Raw genomic sequence first — 15,175 nt, forward strand, 5'->3', positions numbered from 1 at the left:
ATAATTTATATTGCGCTTTTCTAGACACTCAAAGACACTCATTAGTATTATTCATATTCATTCACTTTCAAATTGAACACCAATTATACAACAACAACAACAATAATAATAATAATAATAATAATAATAAAGCTATATTCAATATTCTACATTGATTAATATTGTGTTTTGCCCAAAAAAAATAGAAATAAGGGTTTGGACAAACTGGCAGAAAATGATATCTTCAGAGTCTTTGAAGCCCAATGACAAAGTTGGAACCGTTTTATATTGTCTTGTTTGTTTGTGTTTTTTTCCTCACTTTTTTATAGATGAAAATGGATCAAACTGAAATACTGCAAAGAATGAACTGACTTTAGTACAGTGCCAACAAAGTTAAACATATAAAGAACAGGTTACTTGCTTTACGGTTCCTTGACATTCCAGTATTGCATCCCTTTTTTTTGCGGAAACTGACATCACAGTAACATTACAAATCAGAATATGCTGCACTGTGTAGCCCCTGGGCTTCCACTACCTACAGAGAGGACTCCCTTCAAAGCCATTAAAATTCCATTATGGCATCAAAGTTCACTTATGACAGCATTTTCAATCCTTGGGAAAATATTGGTGAGAGCTCAAGTCACCTCGACTGAATCAAAGCGAAATTCCAACATGGCTTGTTAACCATTAGCCTCCACAAGTCAAGTCCAGTTAGGCTCAGTGGATTTTTCTCATTCCTGGGCATGCTAATTCAACAGCAAGATTTCAGAGAATTTTTAGCTTAACCCCTGACTGACCAACAGCAGCAAATCCACTTCACTTTGTAAGACTTAAAGGGAGTGAGTACTGGCCTGAACCCAGGACAGCACAAACACAAGCCAAACACAAACACTTGGCCAGTCTCTGAATGTCATCAGATAAAAACAAAGACTTGAATCCAGAGGGGGGAAAGTTTCTCCTTCCTGCTGTGTTAAAAAGGCATTTCCTGTGGAATGGTGCCACTCTCCTCACCAACCAGAAGAAGAAAGGGCATAAGGAAACTTGTGGTTCAGCTTACAATAAGACATGCTGAGGCTAACACTGTGCTTTTTTAAATCTAGCTCAGTTGTTCTAAAACCACACAATATCATGCAGACAGTCTGGAAAGAAATAATGGGAGGAATGAATCTGCACCCACTAATTAATTAATGAGGGGCCAATCCTCTCCCTGAGGCTGTTTTCACTTTCATTCATCCACTGGCAAGTGCTTTATTCCCACAAATTATATCCCTATTCTGAGAAGTCTGACTTCAGAGAGTTTAAAAATTCCAGGTCACTCCAGGGTCCAAACTGATCTGCATGAGCTTTGAATTGGAACAACTGTAAGTGTGTTTACGTGCATTAAAGAAAGAGACCAACTACTTTAATGGTACCAGTGATTGAGGATGGGGATAATGTGTGCTAGAGAAAATGTATTACTCTCCCATTGAATTCAGAGGCCCTAAGAGAAAGGTACCACAGCAATCTTTCCCTCTGGACTCAAGCATTGACACCTTCGGAATAAAAGAGGGGTGTCCTTACAGTGGGGCTTATAAAACATTTATTGGGCCTGGATCAATGGCAGCTGGGGTGTGTGTGTGTGTATGTGAGTGAGACTATCAATTTTCATTAAAGGTAGAGTAACCAGTAAAGGAGATAGAGTGTCACGTTATTGTGAATTGAGTGAAGGGGGAGGCACAAGGGAGGACTGTGTGAACGCTTTTCAAAAGCCTGCGCAGGATGAAACGCTTTGGAGGAGTTTTATGGCCTCTGTGAACCACTTGGCAAATGTCCTCAAACCAGAGCAAGTGGGTGTGACTGTGCTGCATAGACACATAGCACCAATGTCAAATGCATTTAAATTGCCAGATAGCTAGAAAAACATTAAATTGCCCCCCAAGCATTGTGATTATACGTTGACTAAACGGATTCAAAGTGGAATGAAATGCCAATACTCATGATAAGTTATACTAAAAATACTACACATGAAAGCCTGGTACAATGTTGCAACCAATATAATAAACCAATTATTCCAATGAAGAGGTGTGATGTGATTTGTAGTTTCTTGAATGCAATTAAGGTGTTATTTTCCTAAAATTTAAGATAAATTGCAAACAAGAAAGTACTCAAAGGCTGCTAAATCCTCTAAATGGACTGTATCTTTTAATAGTAAAAATCAAATCAATGAAGCAATTCAGTAATATGTCAATTGACAGAAAAGGCCGATAGACAATGGCGTCATCCAACTGACAGACAATTGAGCCCAACACTATGACTTCAAAGTGTTGGGCTCAAAAAAAGACTCTTGTGCCAAGTATAATTGATAAAGACGGAGGATTATTGTTCATATCTAGAGCTTGATTAACGCACATTTTGCGGACTGGCTCTGATAACAGGTCAGATCTTCCCTACATGATGAAAAAGAGGGCACCTGAATGATATCTGTCAAAAGTCTGTGACCAATAGACAAACACAGAACAGGAGGTGACTGGCAAATGCCATTATGTGTGTGTCAGAACGGCACCTGCTGTTCACTGTGAGGTCTTTCTTACCACCCACCATCTCCCATTCAGTAAACAGTGATTATGTGTAGAACAGGTTATCAACGCAACAGTTTCAGCGCATAGATGGACACTCATACACACAGGCATATTTCTGGACAGCTGGGAAAGCAGGAATCCCACGTAGTGCATGGATGCAACAAATGCAGCCAGACCCAGTTGGAGGCCTTCAAGCTTTGCAGCCTACTTAAAGGCTGTGTAAGCACACATTTCTGGCAATGTAAACAACAGGACCCTTCCGCTTGCAAATGGCTGGGCTATTCTTGTCATAATCTCAACATTTCCCATCTGTACAGAAGCACAAAAACAGCAGATCATGTTGAATGTGGCCAAGACTGTGAGAGCTCATTGAGTTTTTGTGACGAAACAGTCATTAGAACCGGTTTGTACATGAAAGTGCAGTGCTCTGTCTGATCTATAATAAATTTTGATCAACAATGCTTTCAATGATGCATTTGGTTGCCAGCGTTTTCGTTCTCAGGGGTTTGATTACACCAGAAAAGAGCGAAAAGTCTTTCACCTCCTACAGAAAGAACGAAACAAGCTCCCTCCTCTTCACCTCCCCCATCTATCAACCCCTCCCTGTGCTCCCAGTGGGAGCTGTAGCCACCCTGCAACACACACACAAACAGAGACACACAAAAAAACGCACACACAAACACAAACCAATATCCCCACTGGGGTGGCCAGTGGGAAAGCTACTGGGTGTAGAATAGCAAAGCCACTGTAACTCTGCTGTCTGCATTTGTCAGCCCGGCCTCTGAACCTGTGGGGAACGGTCAGGAATTTGACTCATTGTTCTCCACTGAGCAGCTCCATTGTGGGAATTCACAGCACCCTGGCACAATGGTCTCTGCTCGGACCAGGCCGTGCTGTAATTAGAAAGAAAGAAAAAGCTCCTCTCGGCGACTGCTAAGCTATCCTCTAATGCATGACTTCACAGGACAACAAAGCCTGTACACACATACACTGGGCTGGCCCTTCCAATGGGAACTGGGGATAGGAGTTACACAATGGTGCTCTACATCAAGCATGTTGTGTCTTCATCGGAGAACAGTTTAGTATGTGACAGCTTTCTATGAGACTCAGTTCAGGGACAAATCATCTTGTTTTATGATTGCTTTGAATGAGCTGTTTTTCTGATAGCAGGGCAAAGATATGCGTTATAGTGCGTATTGTTTCAAGATACGTCCAATATATTACTGCAGCTATTGAAACCGCACAGGAGATAGGCTTAGAAACTGAGAATGACTATCTCTGACAGCTTAACTGGACATGACCCTGTGTGACCCATGTTTTAATCTTATCATTGCTCCCTTTAGCTAACAAAGAGTGTTTCAGTTCATGTACCCTAATCTTAAAAACAGACAACTACAGAATGGCAGTGACATGTCCCAAGTGGGCTTCCCTAAGTGAGAAAAAAGCAGCTGAGGCTAGTCCCTGTGCAGGCAGACAAAAGCAGCCTTGTCTCTCACAGGGTGATGGACGATGACTGATGAGAGAAAAGGGGGTCAAAGTTTGCGGGGCTGTCGTAGTTGAAGGACATCAGCAACCATGAGCGCCAGCCCCTGGGCTCAGTTAATCCTCAACTCTAGCAGCACAGAACCTCCAGTCACATTGCTGGTAACCTGTCAGAAGTTTTTGGGGGGTTTGGAGAGGGGGTAGACAGCTTGGTTGATATTGACTGGAGCAAGGTGAGAGGTGATGTCTGGAGGCGAAGCAGATCAGAGCAGAGGAGTGCAGGAGGTTATGAGAGGCACTTTGGCTGTCGCATGACCTGATACATAATGACTTCTGGTAATAAACAGATCAGAGAACAGAGGAAAAAAAACAAGACAGTGTGAGAGATGAAGCAGACTGCTGCAGGCACATTAGTGACTGTCTTTACAAACCTGCATCAACCAAAACAGTTGTTGCTTAAGCCAAGGGCGTGGAAAAATAACTGAAAAACTGGTTGTCTGGGTCACTGAGTTTGCAACCTGAAGCATTTAGTTTTCTGTTGTCCGAGATCTTGCACTTACATCATCTGTTTCTTAACATCTAACATGCTGCTCCTGTTCACTAAAGTTCAGTTTAACATGCAATTCTTCCGCAGGGCTTGCACTTCCTTGCAGGCCTACATTCCCATAAAATTAAGGATCAACAGAGTGAAACAATTTCCAGTACGCTAGTAGCTTTGTGAAACATGTTCAGGGTTTTCCCTGCCTGTCTAGCTCAAAAGCAGGCCACCATGTTGAAAATTCTGGAAAAAACTCAAGGCTTTATTTTGACGCCAAAACAGCTGTGCCTTTTATCAGGAACTGTTTTGTTACCATTTAACAGAGCTTGGCTAGCCGTTTCCTCCTGTTTCCAGTCTTTGTGCTAAGCTAATCTAATTCTTCATTTAATGATGGCTCTACTCCATTAAGGTGATTCATTAAGAAATGCCAATGAGCCAGCATGCACAGCAGGGTTGTGGAAGTTAACACCTACCTGTAATGCAGCCCTAATTCAGCATATTAATAACACCTGTGCCCTTCCTGCTGTGTCATGCCCAACTGTCTGCTGTAAAATCTGACAATGCATCATCTGCATGTAGTTGTGACTTGTAAAACTGGTTGTAAACACATGAAAGATATTTGATTTATATCAGCACAGGGATAATTGTGGACAGGTTTGTAAATATGCATGTCAACGGTCTTTACAAAGTGTCTTTCCTGAATAAGACATGAGGCAGTAATAGTGATACTGTCTCCAGGTAAGCAAATTAATGCTCAAGTGCAGGACAGGGGCAGAGGTTGGAGCAATAACCTCTCAGGCCAACATAAACACCCAACACTCTCCAGCCAGTCGGCCGCCCGGCCATGCTGCAGCTCGTTACCACTAGCATAAACACCCACTAAAGAAAGCAACAAAGACCTCAAAAATGTCTCAAACACCCCCCGCCTTCTCCTTTGAGTTCTGGTCCTGCTTCTCCACCCACCACAATCTTTCGTCTTTCCTGGCCCCTCCAACAATCATATTGTTGCGGTTCCGCCTGTTGACAAGTATCCCAAGATAGTCACAGTCTTTGTGTCTTGAAAGTGCACGACACAATGGGGACTGTCACTTTTAGAATTTGGGAATGGTCTTGTTTTTTCCAGTTTTAATTACAATAGGTGTTATATCAGAATGCAACACTCAGTCCTGTGAGCCACAACTGAAATGGGGTGCTGCGGTGTTTGTGTGTCAACAGGATTTCTAAAACACTCACTTACAACCTATACAACATTTCCCTGAGATATAACTATAATTAAAGACTGACATTCTTTACAAGGAGATAGAGATGAAAAGAACAAGGCAAAAAGCAGGAGGACAAAAGAAAGAGAAAAATAGACAAGGAAAGACCCTCTTAAGAGGCAACATTCCCCATCAAACTTAACCCTGGGTTCAAAGTCATAGCCAATGAGACACAAACAGATCCCTAAACCCAACAGTGGGAACTCAGTTGAAGTGCTTTTATCCCATCACATGTATGGTGTATGATCAGGGTGGCCCTACACACTGATTACAGAGCAATTTACCAGCACCGTAATAGCTGCCTATGGAAACCACAACTAAGAAGAACAAGGTTTGGGAGAGGAAATGTGCCCCACTCATTTAGTTTGCCATGGGAAGTGCGCTAGCACTCAGGCTAACACTGCATGTGGGCATATTTTCCTTGCAGAGCCAAACTTTGCATCCATTAAATAGTATGATAATGCTTTTACGAAACAGAAAGATATGACAGACAAAAACGTGCTGTTAATTAAGCTAAAGATAGCTTCTTATCGCCCCTGTGGCTCATATGGTTGGGTGTAGTACTTGCTTCATTCCCTAATGTGGATCCCCATAAGCATCTTTGGATAAGAACCTGCTAATTGCCATAAATCTCCCAGAGGGTAAATCCCCCCCTCAAATCTTGTTAAAAAGCCAAGCTGAAAAAGTAGAAGGAAAGATTCCAGTGCCAAGCCAAGCAGAGGATTTACTCGATCAAAACCGACAGCGGGTCCATCTCTGACCCTGGCACAGTGGAGGTCCATTCCATAGCCTGGCCTGTCCACACGCACATCTGAGCTTGCTGCCTGCTTTCTATCCAGGCTAAACCCAGCAGGAGCACTTCGCTGTAGCAGCGCATAGTGCTACTGGTGGTCACCCCCTCAGACACAATGGTTGCCAATAAAGAGCTGAAGCATTTGGTGGAGATGTAAATAAATCTAAGGTTGGGGGATGATGGGGGAAACAGAGGTTTCAGGAAGCTGGAGGAGGCTGAAGTGGAACGAGAGAGAGAGGAGGAAGAGAAGAGGAAAATATGACCACAATCTGAGAATTTATAGCAGGCTTGCATTCAGGTCAGAAGAGGAGGAGACAGGGGTCAAAAAGACTGAGAGCATCATTAGCCCATCTATCCTTTCTGCAGAAGATCTATACAAACAACAGGCACATGCCTCTGAAAAAGACACATTCACTTCAATTCAAATCAAAAATCGAGAGTCAGCTTTCCCACGAAAACTCTCAATGACTAATTATTTTAATACAATACAGAATATAACTAACACTTGAATGAATTATGCAAGGTAAGGCATCACTCGGCAGCCTACAGGCTGTGGGCAGCTGATCCCGTTCTCCCTGCAGCAAGGGGGGCGGGTGGGGGAGGGTGAGTCATCTTGAGTGGAAGGTAGCAGCGAGCGACAGCATGTCACCCGCAGGCTAAGACAGGGCGCCTGTGACGCAGACATTTAAACACGCATTCACAAACTGCATGTTGTGCTGTTGTTACACTACTCTCTGACTTTGGAGTTTTAAGATGTGTCCCTACATTTAGGTTTGATGCTCTAAACAAATGATGGATTCTTCCTGAACACACACAAACCCTCATGCTAATCTCTCTCACCACAAAAACACACTCCGCCCATTTACAGGTGAGGCTTATTTGCACTCTTCCTGGCACCTGTTGCGGGTCTCCCTGACGTAAAAAGACAGTCATGTTCCTATAAAAGATAAATGTGCTGTTGACTGGAAAGGGAGGCCACATACAAACAGACAAGGGCAGGTGAGAGGCTTTTCCCAGGTGTCTGCACCAATGGTAACAAAAGCAAAGGTCAACAGAATCTCCCATTATTGTTTCTTCAGGTCCAGAATAATTTCAAAGACAATGTACCACTCCCTGCTTATTCAAAACCCACATCCTATTGAATTGAGATCAAGGGAGCAAAATTTTTGTTTGAAAATGTCTAACTTTCAACCTTAAATCAAGATTAGCTGAGATATGACATGAGATTTTTTTTATTTCAAGCCTCAGGCAAAAGCGTAGATGATTTTAAGTTCAGTAGGTCAAGAGATTTAACAACAAATTCCAATCAAGCATGTCAGGGTGGATCTGTCACAGCTGAGCTGTATTTTTATAAGTCTCCTGCATTATAGCTGCTTTACCTGTTGGGAAAGAATACAAACAACCAATGTGTTTTTCTAGAGTGACCTGTGATTGGTGCAGAGGAAGTAACGAAAAGTTAAAGAGATCCTTTGGAATAGCGTAGTATGACTAACTTCACTGCTCTTTACTCGTGGAATTTTCAGTGGATTCCCTTGGTAACTTTTAACCATAACAAAATGAAAACAGAAGCTTGGCAAAGTTGTGTCCTTTTATCAGCTTTATGACCTTTCCACAATACAGTAATATGAGCCTTTGTGTGCTGTAGACCTGCCTGGAAAACCACATATAAAAAACCACAAAGAAAGTTTGGGGCTTCCCTGTAATCATTCAGGTGTTTTTTCAGTTTCCTGGTTAAAACGAACACTTTCTTCAACTTAGGGTGCCATGAAGCCATGCTGATAGTGGGCCGTAGGGCTCATCAATGCTATGAAAACACACCCTAACCCATTACAGCTGCCTTATCTATCAGTGCTCTCTAATATAACAAGTAAACAAGACTTAACAGACCCAGAGACACGCCACAGCAAGTGAAAACATGAACACAAGCATTGAGACCTACAACAATAACAGCCTCCATGCAATACTAATTACATACCAACACAGTGTTATCATGCAGATATAAAGAATGGAATGCAAAATGAAAGTCCCTAGATTCTCTTAAAGTTTAACCATACGATTGTATTTCCTACAGGGATGGCAAACTAAAGTGTGTGAATAGCTAGGCAGGAATTCACTCAGCCTCTGTGGAGGACTGGGAAAATATGGACTAGTCTGAACATGTTCTGAACAAGCTCTGATCTGGCATCCACCCAAGTGCCCGGCTAAACCCAAAAGTGGGTAACAGTTCATAAAACTACAGATCACTTCATAATCATAATGACATTACACTCCATTACAACGTAAGCTGGTGGCCTCAATGAAAGAGCTTTGTGTGTATTTGGTCAGCGAGGGGGACCATCATCTCGGCATTTTAAATCCGTTAAAAGCAACTGGTGGCCCCAAATGCAACAAAGGACATGTGTGACCTGTTTTGACTGCTCATTCACAGAGCTGCTGGTTTGGTTTGGTAGGAGGAAAAAAAACAGAAGTTGACTGCATTCCTCTCATGTTCTGTGGGTATTTGAGCATAACTGCATTAACAGTGCTTTGATAGCAATACCAACAAAGCCATTCACTTCCGTTTACCAGTTTAAACCACCATACAAGTGCAGATCTGGTGCGGTCAGTATCAAATTGAGAATTTAATATATCTAAAAGAACATAAATCACAGTGACTGTGAAAGTGCCCCTTCAGGCACAATCATGACATGCAATGAACAAGTGGATAGGCGCACACACTTGACATCCCTGCATGAGAGGTCAGTCAGCATGTAAACCGTATTTGCACTTGCTCCCGCTGTGCCACCTCAGGTTGGAGCATTTATTCCCATGGCTTAAGCATGGCACTTCACAGGCCAATGCTCTTAGGGAAGAGCAGGGCCAAATAGCTTCTAGGTCCTGCTAAGCTCAGATCATCTGGGAGATTTGCAATGCACATTTTAGATTTGAATGAAAAGTATACTGGTCTAGCTCAGGTTGGCAGGCATACAAGGTGACACTTGGTCTTTTCTGCTGGCACCAAGGGCAGAACCGTTGGATATGCATGCAAATGCAAACCGATTTTGCTACAGATAAAAATCATCACGCTCGTAAAAGTGCTGTGAAGGATCATGGATCTGTGTTCTGTCCAAATACAATATCAAAGCCGAATACACTGCCCTATCTATCCTGCCCTAACTATCTGAAGAGCTTTGAATTGATTAAAAAATAGACTCTTGATTTTAGGATACTGATATACCGAACATCAGTATCAGCAGATATTTGCTATGTTTAAATTTGATGCATCAGTTTTCTGACTGTAAATGTTGTGCTGGTTATGGTCGGAAAATATTTCTTTGTTTCCCTGGCACAAAAGGGGAAATAAGAACAAAAACTAAATAAACAACAACATCAACAAAAAATATTGTAAAGATATTGTCTGGCTTGACATTGATATTAGCTCAGAATTTCACAATTGGTGCATCCCTACTTGTTTTCTTTTCTGTCTTCTTTGTCTCTTCATCACTAGATTAGAACAGTGACATTAACTATTAATGATTTCTCTAGAAGTCCCCATATGTTGGAGCTCCTGAGGCTATAAGGCTGGGACACCAGGCCGTGTGAGAAGCAGGCAGCGGAGGGGCCGGCAGGAACAAAACCACAGCAAAAAAACCCTTTCAGTCTCCTCTCCCCAGGGGGAATCCTCTTACAGCACTTCCCCTGAACTCTAATAGCCATTTTCTATGGAAAGGTAACATGGTTATCTGCCCATCAATGGAACACAATGGGTTGATTTTAAAAGCTGAATCGTTGGATGACTAGAAACTGGTAAATGACAAAGACAGGAGTTTTAACTAAGGGATGTCAAAGGAAGATTGACTATCAATTGAATAAATTATTTCAATTTGTTGCTTCCTTGTATATGTGAGGGGACCAGAAGGGGCATACAGATTTCCGCTGTGCCTTCAGCATATGTTTGGTTTAATTTAACACCTGTCTTCCCTGATGCATACACACACAGCCTACAGAGGAAGGGTTGCTAAAACGGATTAATGATGCCTGTGGAGGCTATCCAAACATAGAACTCAACTTTTCTAATAGCGCCGGCACTAAAACACAAGCAGTGGATGCCTTAATAAGGGTGAGGCGTCTGCACAATGTCTGTTCACACTCCAGTTTAGGAAGTCTCTCTTTTAGCCAGATAAGGATCATGAACCATCATTGCCCACACCTCACTATCATCTCCACAGATAAGGCTGCTAAAAGGTACCCATCAGCGGAGTCATTCAGCATGTGTGGACTCAGACACAATGCTGTTATTTTTCCAAGCACACACTTGGTCAAAGACAGGGGCACATTCAGCACGTTTGCCACCTCTCTGACAGGCTAATTGCCTACTTGGCACTTTAGTGCCATTTGAGAGGCAGGATACGGTCACACGCACCCTTGATGCGACTCTTGTGTTTCCATCCACATGACTTCAAACATCACTGTCTGACGTGGTGAAGGAACAAGTGTTCAACCTACATCTCACCATTCGTATCACACTTCTGGGTATGGGTAACCTTCAAACAGAAGACCTGCAGCTGTAGCTCCAAACACATCACTGATAAGCTAATATAGCAAGGCTTTGTATAGATGTGTGCCAAAAAGGGCTGAATGAGATAGATGTGGGCCACTAGATCAGCAGGACTTCAGTGATGACTTCTTGCTCAGAATAAACCCATCGCTAAAAGTCACAAGCCTAATCCTTACCCAGATAGAGGGCTTTGAAATATGATTAGCCAGTACTTAAGTATAGAAAATGTTGGAGGATATCCAGCGTACTGTACTGCAGAGTCTGGACTTGTAGAAGGACTGAATAAAAGCCACTCAGTCAGTCAGACAGTAGTTGTGCATGTTTGGGATGCCTTGTTAAAACTTGGCAGACATACTCTCAGTAACTACAAGGTGGACAAGTGTGGAGGGGAAAAAAGTAAGTGTGTTTGGTAAATGAGAAACTATTCAGCTGAACAGGGGCTAAACATTCCCCCAACAGTGCCAGACGTTCTCAGCTGAATTACCCATGTGGATTCAGGACTATATTTGGAAAATGACGAGCAGCATATGACTTAAACTTTTGACTTTGTAAAGATAGGTATGTGGGTCACTGTATTAATATCACTGGATATTCAAAGCTAACCATAATTTAATTTTCAAATTGTCACACAAACCCAAGATGTGATTCGTTCACTGATTAAAAAACATAGTCCTGTGACATCCATGCTGTCATTAGAAGAGTGCATATTTCCTCCAGGGTAAGTCCCACACATGACATATGGAATACCTATCACACGACACCGCAGGTCCAGCTGGAAGATCAGAGCTTGTGGTGAAGGAAATGTGCTTCAGGGCAACTACAGTCCCCAAACAAAAAACAACAGTGTCTTAAATGAAAGAACCAAACGCCCTTTCACTGGCAATAAACATGCACCAACCACTGCTTAATCTCCTCGAACAATGCAAGTGATTAACAACAGCTTCAATACACAAAAACAGTCCCTGTTCTACTGAAAAAAACAACCTGAGGCAAATGAGAGCAGTCTTCATGCAGATCTTTCTCTGAGTTTAATTTGACTTCTTTCAAACAGATGCAACAACTCTGCAAACACCCGTGTTTGCAGTTGGTGTGAACAGGTCAACACGAGGCCATGACCCAGCTCTCGACATGGGTTTTACTTTGGTGTAATGCTGCTTGTCTTTGGTACGAAAGGATTACACAAGTTGTTCTTCAGTCAAAGAGCGTCAGTGGTTACATGCCATGGGCCGTGCACTGAACAGCGTTCATTGAGGTCTTTTATTTTTCATGGACACTGGTGGCGACTTCTGCCTTCTTTTAGCCACATGCTTTGCTGTGCTATAAGATGTTACACATGATTGTGGAGCATCAGACGATACTTTTCATAAGTTCAGAAAACGCTGTTAAGGACAAATGAGTTTGTGTTCGTTTTATGTGAAACTGTGTCAACTAAATGTTCACCTCAAGAAGATATTAGTCATAAAAACATTCATCAAGACTTGACTGAGCCAGCAGATGGAAATCAGATCAATCAGTGACCAATTGAGTAGTTTAAATGATGGCAACAAGCAGCACTGTATTTTGATTTTACTTGAGAGCTCTATTTGTTTAGTGGCTCTGACTGCTTAAAGGCAGATCCAATTTCTTGCAAAGTAATTGTAGTCTTCACCCACCGACAACGCCTCTAACCTAAGAAAATGGCTATTTAGCCTTGCTAGACCACACTGAGGAAAGTTTAAATTTCGGGATGACTATGCAAGGCTGCATCATCTGCTATGTTGAATCTCGAGTGTTGTCCCTTTGCCAATGACCCATCATTTGGTTTGAATAGTCAAATCTAAGTTGACTCTGTGTTCAACATCAGGTTTGTATGTGAATTAAATATGAAATATTCCCCTGAATGGTTTCTTGTCATTTCAGTTAGTTCACTTCTACAGTGTTTAGGGTTTTTTTGCAAATCCACTGGTTCAGAGACAACTGCTGAGTCAGACTTGCAAGAGACTGACAGCAATGGAGCCTGACTGACAGCAATGGGGGCCTGTGTAGGCAACTAATCCCCCATCCATGCGTGCCCTGGCTGGGCTCTTTTCACTGGACACACTGACACTAACCCCTTCACAATCCCCTTTAGCTCCCAACTATAGATGAGCACTGGCTGGCATACCTCAATCAGCAGATACTGTGCTACAACACCACCCATAGCTCCAAATAATAGCAGAAGAGCTTACACTGAGATACAAATTATGGGATTAAAAATGAAGTCACATATGATTTGTTTTGGAAAGTTTCCAAAGAAAATGAGGGTAAAGCAAAGCTTTCTCCCACTGCTGTAGCAATAACCCATAATTCCTTTTGCCATATAATACAAACTTAACTCTGTGTTTGGAACAATAGCACTCTGACTATTTCCATCCATACTTCACATGCCATTTGGTGTCCCTCACTAGACATACCAATGCTGTGACTGAACTTAAGTTCAAGGCATGCTGATGTCATTACCATTGCAAACATTCCTCTCAACTATGGTTTTTATGTGTCAGATCCTAAAAAGCACTAAAACAGACCTTTGATGACAAAATGATTGATGAAGTTCCAATCATTTTTTGACTTCCTCTGGGAGCAAGTTTATACCACAAGGGCAGTGATTTCAAATCTGAGGTCAAAATTACACATCAGTAATGTGTGATTATAAACAATGAGAACAAGTGTACTGGGTTCACTGTCATTTCTCATTAGTTCAACAGACAACAAACTGGTTTTAGATTAGAGACAGAGGCAAGACACTGACATAGAAACTTTTTTTTAAATCAGTGTATTTGTGACTGATGTCATAACCATCCTCTCAAATATGTTTTTTATGGAGTGTCCTATTTAAAAAAAAAACCCACTAAAACAGAGGTGGTAAAATGATTGATGAAGTTCCAAGTCAAGTTTGCACCACAACGACAATGAGTAATGTGTGATTAAAAACAATGAGTACAAGTGTACTGTGACTGTGTTCACTGGCATTCCTCATTAGTTCAACTGACAACAATTTTTTCTTTTTTAAAATCAAGTGTATTTGTGACTAATGTCATTACCATAGTAAACATTCCTCTCAACTTTGGTTTTGATGTGGTGTCAGATGCTAAAAAGTGCTGAAACAGACCTCTGATGGCAAAATAATTGAAGTTACAATCATTTTTTTACTTTCTCTGAAAGCAAGTTTGCGCCACAAGGGCAGTGATTTCAAACATTAAAATGAGTACTGGTTACACATCAGTAATGTGGGATTATAAACAATGAGCACAAGTCATACTGTCATTCCCCATTAGTTCAACAGTCAACAAAACCGGTTTTAAATTAGAGACAGGCAAAAAAAAACTGCCATGTGGGAGTTTGTAGTGACTTATGACATAAAAACGTATGTTGCTTTTTTGCCTAAATCATCTCCTCATGAAATGATCAATAAATGTCATATGTTACACTTTTGGTGAAGTTTTTTTGTGTTTCCTGCAAACCTTGAAAAAATGTCACTTGACAATAAACGGTTAATACAGAAATACGGTAGCTATACTTGCTAACATCTGTAACGTTTAGTGAGAGTAAAAGAAGCGCTGTCCCATTGTTAGGAGTTTCTGTGGAGGTATGTTGTCACTCAAGAGCGGTTTCTACGAAACTAGCTTGAGATAACTGAGCAGGGACTCAGAGTTGAGGCGGGGAAACCTTTGAAGCAGTAATGTGGTGTATTGTTTCTGTCAAAAAATGCTAATTAACGTTACACACAAAGTGCTCGAGACTTACCTCTCATCCACTCGACCACTTGCTTTGGTGTCCACTTCGTTATCGGCTCCATGGTTTCTATAGCGCAATTACAAAGAAAGAAAAATGTGCCAAAGTTTGGCGACGAGGTTCTTCAATTTAAATAAAAAGAAATGTCACATTCTTCGCAACAGGTCGGTGCTGTTCGTCTGTTTAGGTTGAGCCTCTAAACAACTCTGTACACGCGTGAGTGGAGGCTGGACTGAAATCCCCCACAGCTCCTCACTGCCCGGTCTGGGATCTATGATG

General features: G+C 41.8%; 1 protein-coding gene across 1 annotated transcript in view; it reads right to left on the minus strand.

Moving 5' to 3' along the window:
* The window catches only part of LOC131988251 (connector enhancer of kinase suppressor of ras 3-like), a 33,583-nt gene extending 18,454 nt beyond the window's left edge, over positions 1-15,129 (minus strand). The window contains exon 1 of the mRNA XM_059353351.1: positions 14,909-15,129. Coding sequence (XP_059209334.1) covers positions 14,909-14,960 — 52 coding nt within the window. The 5' untranslated portion in view covers positions 14,961-15,129. The remainder of the gene's footprint in view (positions 1-14,908) is intronic.
* Between the last annotated feature and the right edge of the window lie 46 nt (positions 15,130-15,175).

Source organism: Centropristis striata, chromosome 16 (assembly GCF_030273125.1).
Source record: "Centropristis striata isolate RG_2023a ecotype Rhode Island chromosome 16, C.striata_1.0, whole genome shotgun sequence".
NCBI classification, from domain to species: Eukaryota; Metazoa; Chordata; class Actinopteri; order Perciformes; family Serranidae; genus Centropristis; species Centropristis striata.